A 19,865-nucleotide genomic window follows, 5' to 3' on the forward strand; every position below is an offset into this window, starting at 1 on the left:
TGAACTAATGAGCAAATTACACTTCTCCTGGGAACCAGCCTCAAGACCTCTGTGTTCGCTTCCTTGCTTCCTGACTCCATACCCTTGCCAGAGTCCCAGCAACTCTGCCCAGGTCCCTCGGTGCAGAGGGGTCAAGAGGGATGAAGGGCCTGGGGCCAGGATCTTGGGGGGTCCTAGGCCTTAAGGAACCAGCCTCAAGCCAGATGCCGTAGGAGAGGAAGATAAGACAGAAGAACTGGCACACAGAGTGCCCAGCCTGTGCCCTGTGTGGGGGGCACGGGGAAAGGACCAGGAAGGCACTTGCCAAAAGGAATGAAGCTACTCACACCCACCAGAGTTCCAGAGGCCACCTGTCGCTGAGAAGAATTGGAGAAGCGCTGTGTCAGAGGAAAGAAAGAAGTTATTCTTTCATATGATGTGTGAATCACTTGGACACTTTTTTTTTTTTTTTTTTGGTTAATCCTCACCAGAGGATATTTTTTCCATTGATTTTTTTTTTTTTAGAGTGGATGGAGAAATCGGGGGGAGGGGGAGAGAGAAACATCGATGTGAGAGACACATTGATTGGTTGCTTCCCACAGGTGCCGAGGGTAGAATCAGCAACCCAGGTAGTTCCCTTTACCAGAAATTGAACCATGACCCTTTGGGCTGACACTCTAACCACTGAGCACACCGGCCAGGGACACTTTGCCATGTTTTATCCTAATCTGTTTAATTTTTTCAAATCACTGCCTGTGGCCCACCAAATTGATTTTAGGCTCTAATGAAAAACCCTGCTGCCCCGCTGATCTCCTGGCTTCATGCAGTGTCCTGGGGCCTCCCAGGTTCTGCCTCCCACCACTGAACTCCTGCATGTGTCCTTCCGGCTGTCATTCTGTCCACACACACAGATTCACCTTCCGTCTGCTCCGTCCTGGTGCCCCCAGCTCATTAAATGGCTCCCTCCCTCCCTCCAGCGTCTCCAGCCCCAGCCCAGGAGTCACGGCTGGTCCCTCTCTTTCTCTCATTCCTGGCATCCAGTCTCACAGCAAATCCCGTCAGCTCTACCCAATGTGTATCTTGAGCCTTCGTGAACTTTCCATTTCTTTCCATGCCCACTGCTACCCTGGCCCAAGTCACTGGCCTCTCACTGGGACTCAGCACTGGCCCCAGGGGGTCTCGCTGCTGCCCTCATGGACAGAAGGACCTTTCTAAGATATTCCTTCTTGTCACCCTGACTATTTCCTTAACTGCACTTGTCACATTCTGCAATCATTTATTTACTGTCTTCTTGCCCAATGTCTCTAACCCCCGCTAGACCCTGAGCTCTGTGAAGCCACGCACCTATGAGGCACTTCATTACTACATGTTGGTCAGATGCCTCCGTGAGGACATGAGTGAGTGGAATGAGATGAAGCACAGCAGGCTCTGGGTTCTGGCCCCTGGGCCTCAGAAGGGGAGGGACAGGGGGAGAGGAGGCAGCCCGCGGGGAGAGGTGGCTGAGACCTCCATCACCGGGCCTGGACTGACAGTTGAAAAACATTGTTTTCCACTTTGTTTCCCCTTCAGCCTCAAAACCTGGGAACCTCAGAGGACAAGCACCCTTCTCTGGGACCCATGCAGGGAGCCCAGTGTGTCGGGGGGGGGGGGGTAGAGGGGTACGCAGGGTCCTTACCTGCTGCGCAGAGCAGGCTCCGTAGCCCCAGGCCCAGCATGGCTGCAGCGCAAGGCAGGCTCCTCACCTCTGGCAGCGACTGCACCTGAGCCTCTGGTCTCTTCTTCCTTGCCCTCCACTCTCCTTCCTACCCAAACTGCAGATTTTACTAAACAAATACTTATTCGGTGCCTACTGCCTGCCAGCCATTGTGTGAGGTGCTGGGGAGCAGCTGGAAGAAAGCGGAGAAGATGTGTGTCCTGCCAGTGGCAGGGATGGCATCAGGGGTCAAGAAACTGATGAGCGGAGATGAGGGGAGCCCTGGCTCTGGGGCGGCAGGAGTGGGGGGCAGAGGGCGGCCAGGTTAGGCCCAGGGTTCCTCAAGGGCCAGAGGGCCGGGAGTGGGAGGAGAGAAAGGGGCGTTGGGGGGGGAGAAGGAATGGGCATGTGTGGGCCAGGCTTTGCTGGACTCTCCTCCCTCACAGCAGCCACACCAGCCACCGGGGAGGCTGGGACCCCCACGTCACAGGTGAGAAAGTTGTGGCTCAGAGAAGTGAAATAACTTGCTCAGGGCATAGTGGGAAGCAGCAGGGCAGCAGTTCAAACTCACTGGCAAGCATAAGGTGGGGAGGCAGTGGGCCCCCACAAGCCCTACCTCAGTGAGATCAGGGGCCTGCCCAGGTCCAGGCTCGGCTCCCTGTTAGACCAGAGACCAAGACACTTTCTCTGGGGAAGCAAGAACAGCTCACTCTCTCTTTCCTTCTCCCTCCCTCCCAGCATCCTGTTTGTGTCCAGCTTCTCTCTGTTCCCCTAAGGGCTGAGCTTTTGGAAACCACAGCCTGGAAGACTCTCTTTATCCTGCTCTCCACCCTTCACACCCTTCCCAGAGGGAAGAACAAACAGCCCTCTGAAAGGCAGAGGCGGGAGCTGGTAATGCTTTCACAGTCACGTCCTGCCACCACGTTCTCTGTGCAGCGATGGCCTCCGATGACTCGGTCCCAGGGACACAACCCCGTTTGCCTCGGCCTCTGAGGGTCACTCCCTGGGGATAGGAGGGAAGCTGGCCATCCTGGCCTGGGAAACACCACCCCCCCATCCCCTGCCAGGACCACCTCTCTTGATTTAAGGGCCCTACTGGGCACCCTGGGGTTGAAATCCCAATTCTCTTTTCTCTGGAGAGACTGTGAGCTCCCTGAGAACAGAGACTGCGCCTGACCACCCATAACAAGGGCAGCAGACCTCTCGGTAAGGCCCTGCGTCATGGTTTGTATTAGGAAGACGTGCTATTGTTATTCTCTTTGGATTCCCACTCTGGCGCCCAGCGCTCTTGAATGCAGGGCAGGGGAGGGGGCTGGTGATGAGGGAGGAGGACAGCCCTGCTCCCCAGGACTCGAGTTTCACTGGTGTTGTGTCAGGAAAGCCAGGCAGAGGAAGGGGTGAGGGGAGAAGGAAAGCCAGGCAGGGGAGGGGGAAGGGGTGAGGGAGAAGGAAAGCCAGGGGGAAGGAGTGAGGGGAGAAGGCAGGAGTGGGCTCCCTCAGTGACCCAGGAACAAACACAAGGTTTGCATGAGCTGCAGGAAACAAAGGGGTTCATGGAAGCTCTGTAGCATCTCCCCCCTCCCGCCCCCCCCACATACACACACAGAGGACATCCTTAGGTAAAGGTTTACAATGTTCACTTTCCCTCGGTCTATATAGACCTTTTCTCCCGGACCCACCAGATCCCCATAGTGGAAGCTGCACCTCCCACACTTGCTTTTTTGCATCAGGCAGGTGTTCTGCAAAGCGGCGGCTGCCGCCCGTCTGGGGTCTTTGTTAGAGATGTGCACTGTGGCCTTTGCTTGGCTGTGGACATGACCTGTTGGAGTCAGTTGTGCCTCATGGGGCCATTTCTGCCCGAGGGGAAGGTTCTGTACAGCCAGCCTGTCTAACTCCCGGCACAGCTGGGGAAGCAGCCGGCTCCCGACCAGTAGGCCTGTGCTCCCCGAGGCTGCTATTTGAGGCCTCTCTTTAGGACTGCCAAGTAGAGGGGCGGGGGTTGGGGGGGGGCGCAGAAGGGACGGGGTTCCTTCATCTGCATTGTGCGTGAGGTCTCCTGTGAACTTATCTTTGTTAACCCCCGTTTTATAAGTGTCAATGGGAAATGCTGACATGGGACATGGGCTGCCGTGGCTGGGACAGTCCACGCCTCTAGGGAGGAGGTTAAACGCGCTGGCTGCGTAGCCAGGCTGCCTGGGTTCATTTCACAGGTCCCCCCCACCCCCCAGGCTCTCTGACTTCAGAAAATGCCAGCTCTGAGTTAAACAGTTTCTTCATCTGTAAAATAGGAATAATGATAGTGCCTACCTCTTAGGGTAGTTGTGTGGATTAAATCAACACATTCAAAATGCTTGGTTAAGACACTGTTTTATTACAGTGATTCCCATATTCCTGGAGGTGAACCCTTGACCTAGTTCAAACCTGCAAGCAAGACTGGCAGGGTCTCCAGGTAATCACTGAACCAGAGAATCCGGGTCCACCGGCCAGCGCCTCTCTCCAGGGTGACACAGTCCCTCCTTAGCAGTGGGTCAGCCCAGTGTCTCTATGCCTGAGCCATCCCATTCTGCCACAAGGAAAGAGGCTGCGTAGCCTCGGCTAACTTGCACAACTGTCTGGTATTCACCAAGCTGCAGACAAGCTGTGGGAGGCAGCAGACTGTGGAGGCTGGGGTGGGCTTGTGCTGGGATTCACTCTCTTGAGAGCAGGTCTGAGAATGAGCCCAGAGGGGTGTCCAGACAGAGGATAGATATGGTGGTCAAGGGTTGCTCCAGGGAATCTGGAAAAAGGGGTATTTCCTCCTGGAAGGACGGATCCGGAGGTCTGGGAAAACAGGCATCCCCTGCTTTGCTTTCTTGTGATTCATAAATGTTGGTTTTTTTACAGTTTGAAGGCAAGACCCTCCCCCAGCAAAAGGATTACAGCCTGCTTTAGTGCCATGTTCTGGAAGCTGAGGGAGACAGATGGATGGAAATGAGCTATGCTCCAGGGATGATGTGATGGGATGGATCGAGGATGAGGGAGAGACAGGTAATGTGATAGTTAATTTTACGTATCAACTTGACTAAGCCACAAGGTGCCCAGGTGGTCAAACATGATGGTGTGTGTGTGTGTGTGTGTGTGTGTGTGTGTGTGTGTGTGTGTGTGTGTTTCTGTGAGATGCACAGATGAGTCGGTGGACAGAGCAAAGCAGAGTGCCCTTCCGATGCGGGCTGGCCCCCTCCAGTCGTGAGGAATGGGTAGAATTAAAGGTCAAATAGAAAGAGTTCTTTCTCTCTGTGGACTGTTTGGAGCTGGGACCTGGTGTACTCGGACTGGAACTTAAACCACTGTTTATCCTGGGTCCCCAGCCCGCAGAGGGCAGATTGTGGGACCCCATAATCCCGTGAGCCAATCCCTTGAAATAGATAAGTAGACAGGTAGGTCTCCTGTTATTGTTTCTCTGAAGAACCATACAGGTAACCAAGTGGAAGGCAAAAGAGAAGGCCCTCGGGTCTGGCAGGAGGGAGGCCCGCTGAGGTTCCCAGTGGGGTCAGCGAGACGAATCTGACGGACCCCAGGCCAGCACTGCATCTCCTTCCTGCAGACTCCGGGGCTTCCATGTTTCTAGTTCTCTGAGAGCTGAGGGTGGTCCGTGTACAAACCCCAGTGGTGGTTGCACTTATGAATATCCCATGATAGGCACACCTCGGAGATAATGCGGGTTTTGATCATCCAGACCATTGCAGTAAAGTGAGTCGTCATTTTTTTTTTGTGGGAGGAGGGTTTTGCCTTCAATCTGTAAAAAATAATAACATCTGTGAAGCGCTATAAAGCAAGGTCAACCCATATTTCCTGAGGACCTCTGAGGACAGGAATGTGTTACCTGCAGACCCCCTCTGACGTGGTGGATTGTCAGCTTGGCACACACACAGCTCAGAGGACACCTTGCTCTGCGCTGCTAGAGGAAGTGCAGGTGTAAGCCCAGTCCAACCTGCCGTGGAGTGTGACAAGGCCGGGTGGAGGTGAACGTGGCCCGGGGGAGCAGGGAGAGCTGCTTTGTATGCAGCACTCCTGCCGGGGCCGGTAGGAGCCATGCTGAGGCCAGTCCCTTTCATCTGTGGAGACAGGGCCTAGCGTGGAGGGGGTGGTCCCACTGACGAGTGAGGGAGCCTGTCACCTTCATCATCTTCTGAGGCCAGGCAGGTGTTGGTGCTGGGCAAGCCTGGCATGTGGGGGGTAGCAGAGCCCTGCCTGGCTCCTGTGCTGGGGTTTAGGGAAGCACCTGCATCTAGAGGAACTAGGGTACGGGGAAGCTCTCAAGGCCAGGCATGTGGTCCAGCAGAACACGGCAGAGAGCCAGCTCCAAGAACTGGGCCATGCCCCTCCCCTGGGCTCCCTCACCATGTTGTAAGTGCCACTCTATTGTCACCTCTGTCAGTGATGAGTTCTAGGGGCCAGGGCCATGCAGAGTGCTTGGCACATAGCAAGTGTCCTGAACCAATAGGGGACTCGCTATGCAGTCCCTGCACAGGGAACCTGGGCTCCTTGCTGAGAGCTGGCCTGGCCCTGAGCCTGGACCAGGGAAGCCTGGCAGGAGGTGTGGGGCTGAGGGCGGGGTACGCCTCAGCAGTCACAGTTCTCTGGATGGGTTATACTGTCACAGTTTTTAGAGGGGTGAGGACACAATGGAATCCCTTTTTTTAAATCAAGAATTAGGTAAAAATAGCCCTGCCAGTGTAGCTCAGTGGTTGAGCATTGACCTATGAACCAGAAGGTCACAGTTTGATTCCTGGTCAGGGCACATGCCCTGGTTGCAGGCTCAATCCTCAGTAGGGACATGCAGGAGGCCGCTGATCAGTGATTCTCATCCTCTCTCTCTCTCTCTCTCTCTCTCTCTCTCTCTCTCTCTCTCCCCCTTCCTCTCTGAAATCAATAAAATACGTTTTTTGAAAACTTATAAAAAATAAAGTAACACTTTAGGGGGCTCAGCAAATGTGTGGCTTACTTCAGTGTTTGATTCAATGCAAGTAGTCTTCCCCAGGGAGCCACTTTCACAGAAGTTTTGCCACACAGAGGTGTGATGTCATGTATGCCTCCCTCTTCAGCTTAAAGCTGGAGCCCAGGGCCCCAGAGGTTCCTTTGTCACGTGGTCTGGTGCCTGCAGGAGGTGACCCTCCGTGTAGTTTTCAATCTACGAATAACTTCTGACTCCCCAAAACGTAACTGCTAATAGCCTGCTGTTAATAGGAAGCCTCACCATTAACATATACTGTATTTTATATGTTACTAGAGGCCCAGTGCATGAAATTGGTGCACAGGAGGGGAAGGAGGGTCCTCTCAGCCCAGCCTGCACCCTCTCCAATCCGGGACCCTTCAGGGGATGTCTGACTGCCAGTTTAGGCCCGATCTCCAGCAGTCAGACATCCCTCTCACAATCCTAGACTGCTGGCTCCTAACCACTCACCTTCCTGCCTGCCTGATTGCCCCTAACTGCCCCTCCTGCCAGCCTGATCACCCCTAACTGCCTCTGCCTGCCGCCCTGATCACCCCTCACTGCCCCCCCTGCCAGCCTGATCACCCCACGCAAGCCTGTTCAGTCATCCGTTCGGTTGCGACGGTTGCTTAGCCTTTTATATAGATAGATATGTATTATATACTGTACTCTTATAATAAGGCTAGACAAAAGAAAATGTTATTAAGAAAATCGTAAGGAAAACATTTACAATACTGTACGTATTTATTGAAAAAATGTGCATATAAGTGACCCATGCAGTTCAAACCGGTGTTGTTCAGGGTCAACTATAATCCCTCAACAAGAGCCATCCAAAGAGGATGCACCGAGTTTCATTGCTTCTGTGCTAAATGGGGATTTAGAGGTGTCTGATGTAGAGGGAAGGCTGCTGGGCACTAGGATGGCAGCTGTAGAGAGCCTGCAAGCCCAGAGGCCAAAAGAGCCAGGAGTATAGCTGCCCTCCTCTATTTAGACTTCACCCAAAGAGGCAAAGGGACACCGGCCAAGCGAGGTGGCCCAGGGGCCATATTTGGCAGGAGCAGGGAGCCTCTGATTATTGGTGGCTCTTTATCTCCCACGCAGGCTGCTCTGTAACTTTATCTCCCACGCAGGCTGCTCTGTAACTGCCGGCTGTGGGTAGAGGAGCAGGTCCCTCTCGCTGGGTCCCGTGAGGCCCTGGCATCACGCCCCTGTCGTGTGAAGGCACAGGAGGAAAAAGCCCGCCGTCCTCACACAATGCCTTCGCTCTGACTTTTCACTTACCGTTAGATATATCGAATTAGCGGAGATTTACATTCATCTGTTCAGAATATTATGTTTTGTTCCTGAAATAGAGGTCCTAGAAGTTCCCATGGTAGAAACTGGGTCATTGTTCCATAGAAACAATGTAATAGGATTATGATTCTTGCCAAAGTCGGGCACACTATTTATAGAGATGATCAGAAATTGCATAGTAACCAACGTGTCAATGAGCAAAGGCGACCGTCCTGATGTGATAAAGCTTTATGAGGCCTCTGTAAATCAGTCAAGTAGGATCATGCAGTAGCCAATCACATTAAATCTCTGAAAGCTGTATGCAAGAGGTTCTGGGGTAGGAACCAGCGAGCCCCTCTGGCTGAGGGCTGTGGCCGACTGTGGGGGATGTTCCCAGGGTGTTGTGAGAGCCAGTCACCTGGTTCAGGTCCATCCGAGGTGGCCTGGAGACCACAGCCGTCGCGACCCTGGCCACCTTGATGGAACATTCTGCCCCGGTCCAAGGCCTTTAGCACGCTGGGTCACCCAGTGGTCAAATAGGCCGACAGCATGAATGACAGTCCTGTTCTCTGGGCTACCTGTGGCTGAGCCTGGGCTTCATCGTAGCCCAGATCCTGCGATTCTGTCCTCCTGCAGTCACAGGAGACCAAACCCAGAGGCCTAAGGCCAGCTTTAAATCCCCTCTTCCCACCAGCCTTTCCGCACAGCACTGTCTTCAGGAAGCTGAGAAACCCTCGTAAAGGAAATCCAAATGGCGTCGTTGCAGAAGAGAGTCGTGTGGCTGCCTCTGTGTCTCCGTTGTGAATGCTCCTTTTCCAGCAAACTCCAGGGGAACCTGGGTGGGCGCCTGCTCCTGGCCCCGTACCAGTGGGTGTTGCCAGGGACGGGGGTTAGGAAGAGCGGAGCTGGCATTCAGGAGGAACTGCCCACAGCCTGCAGGGAACAGTCATGCTGCAGCAACGCCCAATGTCGCGGTGTCGCCCTCGTGCTTCGTGCAGTGGCAGCATCTTAAGGAGAAGGAAACAACCTGAGACTCCTTGGCTGGGGTTTGTCAAGTGGATTTCCCGAGCCCTTCCAGAGCGCATCAATGACGACAGTGAGGTACTGGGAGCCTGATAGTGAGCGCCGTGAGGAGGCGCAAGCCTGGAGCTGTGGGTCTTGTTAAATGTGGGACCAAACGATGATGATTTTACGTGTGTAATGTGTAGAGCAGTTTCACAAGGAGACCTTGATTTCTTTGAAGACCCAGTTTCCCGATGTGTAGGCCATGGCCTCCTGGGATCTGCTCGGCTGGAAGGAGGCTCTTGGAACAGCAGCTCAGCCCAGCCAAGCAAAGGCAGGGAGATCTGCAGCCACAGCGCGGAGATGGTGCCCACATCCGGGAACTTCAGACGCAGCCAGTCAGTTTCTGGAATGTCATGCTCAGGCCTTGGGGCTTGTAGAAAGCTGCGAGAGGGTGAGGGGGGCTGGGAAGCTCCCCACCACTCCCTCCCTCCCCACACTGAGCAGAGTGACAGTCATATTCTCCTTTGGTTGGGACAGAGTAAGCAAGGGCTGTCGCCAGGTTGGGGCTGTGAAATAACCCCCAGGAAATGCATCGGCAAGGCCGCGGGTGGCTCCCCAGGAAGTCCCAGTGCTCGCAGCCTCTGGAAGGACAGGCGCAGACAAGGCTGGAATGGAGGGAGCTGTGAGGAGTCATTGCGAGGTGTGTTGTGGCACGGACTTCACATGCAGTTTGCGTTGGTTCCTGTACCCCTGTGCTGTCTGTCCTCTATTCCCAAACTGGCCTTTTCGGAAGCAACTAGTATTCTTTAGAATCTGTCCCTCCCTCCCCCGAGGCTTCTCACCTTTAGCATTATCCACGGATGACTTCTTGCCACAACCCTCTTCCAGGATGATGGAAGAAGCAGGGGCAGAGACTGGTGGTGGGGAGAGGGGACAGGGCCAGCCATGCAGTCAGACAGGGAGTCAGAACTCATCCTGCCGAGTCTGAAGCCGCCCCCGCCCCGGTCCCCACTACAGGACAGAAAAACCCAGGTTAGCATGGTACCTGCACCTTGGACCGGAGAGACTTCTCAACCCAAGACGGCTTCCAGTCCGAGGGAGGGTCCCTCCACGTCAGGAGAGCGTGGCAGAGGGAACTGCGTGGGCTCTGGAAGCCGGTGTGCGGGCAGACACCTCCTCTGGTCCACTCCGCAGGGAGACGAGCCGACTGGGCGGAGCCAGCAGTCCTTGCTTCTCCTGAGGTGCGCCTTGTGCTTCGGCCAGAACAGGCACGGTCCCTCCGGGTGGACTTTGCAGGACACCTTCCCCCACGCGGCAGTCGGACCTGAGTCCCTCATCTCAGCGGCCAGGGCGCCCCAGGCTCAAAGCTGCGCTGACAGTCCAGGATGGCATGGGGGTCCTGGGCATTGTGACCTCAGCTGCTCCACACAGAGGTGGTCACCTGCCCTCCCCTGGCCTGTGATCTGCATAGGACAGTGGCCTGGTCACAGGGCCCGTCGTGGGGAGGCTGGGAAAAGAACACTCTGGCCTCCTCCATCATGTCGGCCAAGAGGGCAGAACTGAAGAAAGCAAACCTGGTAAAGGAGAAAGGGCTGGAGCCTGGGGCCGCTGGGCCCCCGGGAATGGGGGTGGGGTGGGGTGGGTGCAGAGACCCCTGATGGAAGCTGGGCTTCTCTTTCTCCGTCTGAGCAGGAAGTGACCACTTAGCCCAGAAGGAGGTGGGACTGATAACTGGCCTCGGTCTGGGAAGGAAGCAGCCTCGGCTGGCTCCCTCGGGGACAAGGACACATAGTCCCGAACCCCACCCCTACTCCTCCCGGGGGCGGGACCCCACCCAGGCCTGCGCCAGGCCCGCATCTAACGGGCATGTCTAAGGTGTACAATAACTTCATTATATAAAATAATTATCTGCCTCACTTCACAGATGAGGAAATGGAGGCCAGAAAGACTAAATAACTTGCCCACGTTGGCATGGCCAGTAGGGAGGACGGCTGAGATTAGAACCTGAGTCTGCGCTCCTGAAATAGTACTTACGTGTCTTCCTAAAGTTCCCGTAAAATTCCTCTCCGCCCAAGCACCCCCAGCAGGGAGAGAGCTGCCTGCTGAGCGGGCAGGCGATGCTCATGAGAGATGTGTAACAGCAGGACAAAATTGGAGTCGTCCTGAATCGGGGGCTGGGGGACATGTGGGCCTGGGCTCAAGCACAGTTGGACAGGCAGGGCCGGTGAGGGTCCTCCTGTCAGCCGGCGGGTAGCCACCCTGGTCCTGATGCCTGTATCCCAACTCCCTCTCTCCGCAGAGCAAGAACTACAAGGCAATTTGCCTGGAATTGAAGCCAGAGCCGATCAAAGTAAGAAGGTCTTTTGAGCCCATGCCAGCACCCAGGCCTGAGAGCGTGGGAGCTGACCTGGAGTCAGGCTGGGTCATTCGCTTTGCTGTGGCCAAGACCTGTCCCAGGTGCTGGGGGTACACTGAGAGACAGACAAGCTCTCTGCTCTCATAGAACGTCACAGTAGTAACTAATCAGATAAATGCACAAATCAGGAAACAAAATCAGTAGTGTTAGTGCTATGTAGAGAATTAAAACAGGGAGATCTGACGGGGAGGCTGCTGTAAATCAGGGGTCAGGATAGCCCTCTCTTTGAGCTGAAAGCTGAAGGATGAGACACCGGCCACTCAAAGACTAAGGAAGAGCACTGTAGGTCGAGGAAGCAGCTGTGCAAAGGTCCTGAGGCAGGAGTGAGCCTGGCTGTTCAGGGACAGAGCTGAGGCCCAGGAAGGGAGTGGAATGAGAGGAGCTCAGGGAGAATTGAAGGATGGAGGAAACTGCTGCACAGGTGGGGCCACCAGCTCCCCTCTGTCTACCCTGGCTGGGAGGGAGGAACAAAAACTCGGGTGATCTCTCCTGCCTTATTTACCCCACATCTGCAATTTCCAATACCCTGTGTTTCTGGTTTTAATCAACAGACATATGAATGCAAAGGAATTAAACCAGAAGGGCCATTTACCAAAATGGGAGGGACGAGGGAGCTAAAGGTAGGTGTTTAAACCCAGGCTGCTAGGGTGGGGTCAGCCCAGGGAAGGGGGGCTGAGCAGCTAAACAACTTCCATGGGGGATAAACTGTGACTCCATTCTCTTTAGTTAATTTGGTTTGTTTCCTTTAACTCTTAATTGTGAAACTAGAGGCCCAGTGCACGAATCTGTGCACCAGTGGGGTCCCTCGGCCTGGCCTGCGAGATTGGGCCGAAACCGGCTCTCAGACATCCCCTGAGGGGTCCCGGATTGCAAGAGGGCACAGGCCAGGCCAAGGGACCCCATGCAGGAGGTTGGCCAGCTAGGGAGGGACTATGGAAGGGCTCCAGGGCGTGTCTGGCCCATCTTGCTCAGTCCCAATTGGTTGGATCCCAGAAGTAAGACAACCTACCAGTCAGAGCGTCTGCTCCCTGGTGGCCAGTGCACATCACAGAGAGCGGTTGAGCAGCCTTAGCATATCATTAGCATATTATGCTTTGATTGGCTGAATGGACAACCAGACGACCGGATACTTAGCATATTAGGCTTTTATTATATAGGATAATTTCAGACTTACAGAAAAGTTTCAAAAAATGACACAATGAATTCTAGTATATTCTTTGCCCAAATTTCCCAAATGTTGGCATTTAATCATGGTCCTTTCCCTCTATCTCATATATGTATATATTCACACACACACACACACACACAATAAATATATATTTTTTCTGAACCATTTGGGAGCATGTTTCTCTCAAATTTCGGTGTCAATTTCCTAAAAACAAGAACACTCTCTTATATGGCCAGTAATATTATCAAATATCAAAATCAGGAAATTAACTTTGACTCAGTATTCATCTACAGCCTTTATTCTAATTTCAACAAAGATCTCATGTCTTTCATAACAAGAGAAAAAACAACAGCCTTTTGGTCTGGGACCCAATCTTGGATCACACGTTGCATCCAGGCTCTGTGTCCCTTAGCCCCCTGTCACCTGGAATGGTTCTTCAACCTTTATCTCTTGGACACTGACATATTTTAGGATTAGAGACCATTCATTTTGTAGGATGAGCCTTATTTGGGGTTGTTTGTATATTTTTGGCCGTCATATCCCAGAAGTGTCGAATGCACATGATGTTTGGATGTTCCACTCTCCTGTTTTCTTTCTTTCTTTTTTAAAACATATTTTTACTGATTTCAGAGAGGAAGGGAGAAAGGGAGGGAGAGAGGAGAGAGAAAAAGAGAGAGAGAGAGAGAGAGAGAGAGAGAGAGAGAGAGAGAGAGAGAGAGAGAGAGAAACATCAATGATGAGAGAATCATTGATTGGTTGCCTCCTGCATGTCCCCTACTGGCGATCAAGTCCACAACTCCAGGCATGTGCCCTGACCGGGAATCGAACCGTGACCTCCTGTTTCATAGGTTGATGCTCAACCACTGAGCCACGCTGGCTGGACTCTTCTATTTTCTTAGTAGCCTCCTTTCTCTCCTCCCTGATGGGAAAATCTCTCTGTCCTTCCTTATCCACACCCCTGGATCTTTTCTTTCCTCCTTTGACACTTTCCCTTCCATCCAAGACATTTCTTTACTCTTCCTCTTCCCAATTTTATTTCCTCAGAATGATCTCAGGGAGGTGAGGGAAGAGCTCAAGGAAAAGATGGAGGAGATAAAACAGGTGAGGGAAGAGCTCAAGGAAAAGATGGAGGATGGGACTTTCCAGAACTTGAAGGTGAAGGGTAGCTTCCAGGAAAGTGCAGTGCCTGACTTTGAACAGTGACGGAAATCACATGGAGAAAGCACTTTAATGAACTCAGCCCAAATCCCTAGAGCATTTCAGTGTCGGGCAGCTTAGGATACCTACTAGTATTTGATGCTTCACCCCAATGATTGAGTGATAAGGACTCCTAAGGTGTCTTAGGGATAAGGTTGGGGAGATATAACTTTAGTGACAGAGAGGGGCAGTCAGGGACCAGTTCAGTTTTTCTTACTCACCTCCCCTTAGCAAGCTGCGGAGCAAGCCCTCTCCTCTCGTTTCCTTGATGGGCCCCCCTAGAGCATCCTTACGAAGAAGGGGAATGCTCACGCGAGAAGCTGTCACTGAAGCTGTGGTCTGAGCTCCACATGGAAGCCTGGCAATGGCCAGATCTAAGTTGTGCGAAGGCTGCTGGTGGTGCTAACTAGATACTAACTGCCCCCTAGTCCCTTCCCCGACCCCTTGAGAAGAAAGTGGCTTTAATGGGCCATGATTAGTTCATTCCAGCAGAGCAGCTGCTGCCCTTTGCTTAAAATGACTCCACAGTCAGTAATATAGGCTCTGCGCCTTTCTTCCTTGTTAGATAAAATGTGTAATGGACAAGGATTTCGATAAACTCCAGGAATTTGTGGAGATTATGAAGGTAAGCATTTACATGGGCCAGTACCATCCTAGGATTTGTGGAAGGCGATACCAGGCCCTGCCCCAAATTCTGTTGCAAGGAAGAATTTACAGGTGAGTAACAAGCTAAATGATAACTGTATGTCACTTTATTAAGAGTTTAGGACGTGAGTAATGAAGGTGGGCTGGAGTAACCAGAAAAGTCCTTACAGAAAAAGTGAGTCTTCAGGTGAGCCCTGAAGGCTGCATTGAAGGCTTAATGCAAATCTAACCAAAAGCCCAATAAGATTACTTTTGAACTCAACAGTCACTAAGAGGATCATCTAGATCAGTGGTCCTCAACCTTTCTAATGCTTCGACCCTTTAATACAGTTCCTCATGTTGTGGTGACCCCCAACCATAAAATTATTTTCGTTGCTACTTCATAACTGTAATTTTGCTACTGTTATGAATCGTAATGTAATTATCTGTGTTTTCCGATGGTCTTAGGCGACCCTGCTAGCGGTTCTCAACCACTGCTGTAGAGCCTAAGACCATTGGAAAACACGATACTAGATACTAGAACCGTGGTTCTCAGACTTTGGTGTGTTGCAGAATCACCGGCACAAGTAAACACAGCAGAGCCCGAGTCCTATTTCGATGGGACCTGCAACTACCCCTACTGGATATTAAAATTCATAATAAAGCCACAATAATCAAATTAAGGTGGAACAGCCCCAGGATAACCAGCACAGAGAACCCTGTAAGAGCCTCTGTGCCTGGGTACAATGAGGATACTTGTGAGGATTCCTAAAATTCAAATCCTCAGGCCTAGGTCCAGATTAACAGGCTGGGGCACAGTTGTGATACTCGCCCCGAATGAGAACCCAGTCCTCAGCACTTCTGCAGTAGCTACTCACCTGGCTGCACTCACCTGAACTGTGGCTCTGACCTGCCCCCTCATACCCAGGCTCCACCCCATAACAATTGCATCAGAACCTCTTGGGATGAGTTCCAGGGTCAGTAGTTTTTAAAGCTCCCATGTGATTCCGTTGTACACTCAAGTTTGGGAAACTTCCTCCCAGCTCTATAAAATTTAAAATACAATGAAGATTTTTTTTTTTAAAGGTCAGCGAGAAGGAAAGGATTGTGTAATATTAACATTGCTTGACTATATGAAGAAGACTTAATTCACTTAACTCTGTAAACTGAAATAGTCTACAACGTGAATTTAAATATTAAAAAACAATAAGGAGAAAGTGTGTATAAGTATTTAACCAGATGTTCCAAGCATAAATACAATGGAATAAATCACAAAAGAAATATTGACATATTTAACAATATTAAAAAATTTGAAATTATCACAGGAAAGCACCATAAACAATTAAAAAGCAAACAACAGTTTTGGAGAGACAATTTTTTTCCCCACAAATATGATAGGCAGAGACAACAGGTTTTTTTATCTGCAACATATAAAGTTTACACAAATCAATAAAAACCAAATAGAAAAATGGGAAAAGGGCAGGAATAGATAGTCCACAGAAGGTAATATAACTAAAAAGCAATAAACATTAAAAGAGTTTACCTCGTGGGTGATCAAATAAATGCAAATGAAAACAATGATTAGATTGTCACATTCAAACAAGAAAAGTTTTAATTTATGATAATTATAGACTAAGATAGGAATGCTTTTGTACTGCTGCTCAGAGTTCAAGTTTGTACAAAGCTGAAAAGGAATTAGACTATAGATATCAAAAAGCATTTAAACCCCTTGACTTATCAGTTCCACAATTTTAACAGTAGAAAAATAGGCAAATAAGTTATGGTATATTCATATATGGAAAATTAGGAACTATTAAGACAGTGCTTAGGGAGAATGTTGTAATGAGAAGTAAAATAAGCAAGATACGGGAAAAAATAGGTAAATGAACATATAGAAAAAAGACTGGAAAGAAATATACCAAAAGGGCTATTGTTATTTCTAAATGATGACAATTTTTTCTTTTATGTTCCTCTGTGTTATCCAGATTTTCTGCAAAGGGCATGTGTTATTTCTGTGGTAAAATGCAAGCACAGTGAGTGTTTTGTTAGTGGGTAGGACTAGGCATGAAAGGCACACAAAGGAGGCTATTTCGGGCGTGGGCACAGCTTGCGCACAGCATGGAGGCAGGAGGAACATGAAGCGTATCACAGTCAGTGGGGAGATCAGTCATAAAAGTGGGATCATTTGGGGAAACTGTGAGAAATAAAATGGAAGGGGCACGAGGAAGTGGGTAATGAAGGCTTTTGAAAGACAGGCAGACCAGCTGGGACTTGGCTATGTAAGCAGTAAGGGGCCTCTGGAGATTCTTAATCAAAGAACATGCTAGGAGCAGCATTTCAGAAAGCTGAGCCGGCAGCTGTTTGCAAGGTGGCCTGGGGACCCTGGAGAGCAGGGAGGGGTCATCTGGAGCAAAAATATCAGACAGGAAGCCACATCCAGCTCAAGGTGAAGAAAGCTGGACCAGGTGTAGGAATAGAAAGGAAAGGGTGAATCTGAAAGATGCATCGAAGGAAGAAAAACATTCTTGGTGACCGATTCAATATAGAGAATGAAAGAAGAGGAAAGCATCCATGATGACATCATAACCTTAATTTGTGTAATTAGAAGAAAGTGGTGACAATGACAGGGGTGATTGTGAAATAGAACTAATTTAGAAGAGAAAATGAGGAGGTCAGTTTGGGATGTGAGGAATTTGAAGTGGTGGTGAGACTTGTAAAAATATGGGATGTTTGACTGATTTTTTGGACCCAGGGGAAATTTTGACTTCAAGGATATTTTAACTCTACTTATGAATACAAATATTTTATTCAAAATTTATACAAACATTTAAATATGCTTTTCAAGTAGGTATTTTTTGAAATCATCTCCACCCAGACAGTTTTTACTGCAGTTCAGTAAACTGTTTCCCAGTCTTTCATTTTTTTATTAAAATTATTTTCCTCACAACAAATTATTTTTCATTTACACTTTATGATGTTTGATCCAACCCAGTTATGTCAATAACAAATATTGTCTCTGATAACATCTGCCATCTTAGAATTTCTTTTGTGACCACTATTCCTATCTAGTTCTCCCAGGTCAATTTATCTAAACTTTGCTGAGATTTTACTATCCTTTTAGCTCTTAGTAAATAATAAATGGGAGGTGCCATTTGAGCTACTATCAGTTTTGTGTTGTATTGACCATTTCTGCCAGGAATTGGGTAGAAGATGGAGCAAACAAGTATGAAATATCTGGGTGTGTGGCAGGGCCAAATGTTGGGGTCAATGTGTCTTTGTGGCGGGGGGGGGGGGGGTGTCACACGATTTGTTTTCTTGGTTCTGTCATTTTATAGGCATGAACCAAAGCAGGTAATGGTTTCATCTAAGTGTGAGTTCAGATAAATCACTTCCTGGCCTCTGACTCACCTGGAGACTTTGGACAAGCCCCTGATGATTCTCTCTGTTGCTCAGCCCAATCATGGAATGGGGGAGAGGAAAAAGGAAGGCAGCCCATGTCAGCTGCACCTCATAAACCCCCTCACCCAAGGCTGGTGAGGATTCTGAGGAAGTACGATGCTGAGGTGTGATCTCTGAGTGATTTGCAGAGAGGCAGGAGGAGGGGACTTCAAACGCCCTTCAAGATGTAGAGTCTAGCTTTGAATTCTCTCTTGAAGGAAATGCAGAAGGATATGGATGAGAAGATGGATGTTTTAATAAATATACAGAAAAACAGCAAGCTGTAAGTATAACCTGCACCCATCTCTCCTCGTCCCTAAAGAATCTCCCCCTTCACGTTGCTAAATGTCCTCGGTCTTCAGACCCTCCGAGGAGCTGTCTTGCTTTCTGTGGCCCCAGAGGCTTGGAGTCACGGCCGTCCACGGCCACCCGTGCTATGGGTATCTCCTTGTCATGTTGGAATTTGTCTCCCCAACTCTGCTCCTCCCTGACCCCCCAGTCCCCTTAGAAGAGGACCAAAGGAGCATCAGGAACTCAGGCAGATAGGAAAGCCTGACACAGACTCACAGCACCGGCTCAAGAAACTGGAGGGAACTGAAGGAGCATCACTTTGTATTCACAAGAAGAATATGGCACTACAGAAACTCAAAAAGGACCCACTGGACTCCCTTCATCAATGTGGGACCTGCTATGTGAGTGAAGCTCGCCACCCCCCCGCCCCGCCCCACCCTGCTGGGGAGCTGTACCATGGGCTCCTGCTGTTGCCTCCCCTCCCCCTGGGCCCTCCTGACTAAAACCTTTGGCCATAAGGATTGCACCCCTCTGCGGTCCCGGGGAGGCCCTGGAGCCTGAAGTCCTCTCTGGAGTCTTGCCCTATAGGCCTGGGGAGAGTCCTAAGTCATGACCAAGTAGGTAGGACTCAATCCTGGATGTGTCTGCCCAAGTGCCACTGTCTTGTTCTGTCCTTTCCTATAGCAAAACTTGAGGTGCCCAGCAGTCTGGCCATCTTGGACCAGGGAAAAATGATCTTTCTTGTGCTGTTTCTGTCCTCTACAGGAGAAATGTATGTTGTGTGCCCTAAAGAACAACCACAATCAGGGGTAGGTAGATCCATACGAGATGTGCCTTGTCTCAGTTGGGTGCCCCATCATCCCCAAGGCAGAGGCTCAGGCTGCATTTACATCAGACCTTACCTGTGCCCACGCAGGCTCTGCCCCCACCACATCCACTCAGTCTTAGAGAACGTGGCACCAGGAAGGAGGATTGGGTAGCCTAGCCTGGAGGCGGCTGCCTGGAGGCTCCCGTGGAGGGGAGGGTGCTCGCCAGCTGCTGATCTGACCTTGCCTCAAATTCCTGCCTTTCTCCCCATCTAGCAGGAGACCACACCAGGGCTGGGCACCCTCCTCATCCTTGGCATCTGGAGCTGCATTCTGATGTATCTGTGCTTCAACCTCTACATGATCGAGGACATGCTTCCAACTTAGTGCTGCCACGGAACCCACCAGAGCGCCAGTTCATCCTCCCCCAACTCCTTGAGCTGCACAGTAGAGGCTTGTTGCCCCTTCCATACCGCCCCACCCCAGGCCTCCTGCCACCCGGATTAAAATCTTCATTGAAAGCCAAAGGGGGTGTCGCCAAACTCGAGTATGCAAAGAATGTCACTTCCTTTGTTCTCCAGTCCCTCTTCCTGCTTCCTGGTGGATTCGTGGGACATTCTGTCTTGGTCATCCTTGGGGTCATTCCCACTCCCTATTGTCTCCCTCTGCTCCACCTTATTCTGTAAAGGCCCCAGGTCAGAAGAGAGGGGAGGCCATGGAGATATCAAACACCTTCCTGTGTAGTCACGGGAAACACCCCCACTGCCCTATCCAACCACTCCCTCCATGTTTGTGGCTCTTGCATTGTATGTGTGTGTTGAGGGAAACCTGAGAGTTTGAGGTAATGTGGGGAACCCCCAGGCCCAGAGTCTAGTGTGCAGGAGGACTCAGGACCCGGTGCTCAGTGGTCACCTTGGGCACTGAGGATCCACCCTCCTTGTCCTCTAGCAGATTTCCTCCCGCCTCTCCACAGAAAGGACACATATCCATCCCCTGGGGATAAG

General features: G+C 50.9%; 1 protein-coding gene across 1 annotated transcript; it reads left to right on the forward strand.

Annotated features, from left to right (window-relative positions):
* Positions 1-10,459: 10,459 nt before the first annotated feature.
* On the forward strand, positions 10,460-19,248 carry TEX35 (testis expressed 35; the record flags this gene model as incomplete). Its single annotated transcript, XM_079762053.1, is given in 10 exon segments — positions 10,460-10,498; positions 11,221-11,312; positions 11,314-11,352; positions 11,354-11,378; positions 11,889-11,957; positions 13,550-13,606; positions 14,268-14,327; positions 17,983-18,047; positions 18,264-18,456; positions 19,138-19,248. Coding segments are annotated over 10 exon segments (750 nt in total).
* Between the last annotated feature and the right edge of the window lie 617 nt (positions 19,249-19,865).

The sequence above is a fragment of the Cnephaeus nilssonii genome (assembly GCF_951640355.1).
Source record: "Cnephaeus nilssonii genome assembly, chromosome: 21".
Lineage (NCBI taxonomy): Eukaryota > Metazoa > Chordata > Mammalia > Chiroptera > Vespertilionidae > Cnephaeus > Cnephaeus nilssonii.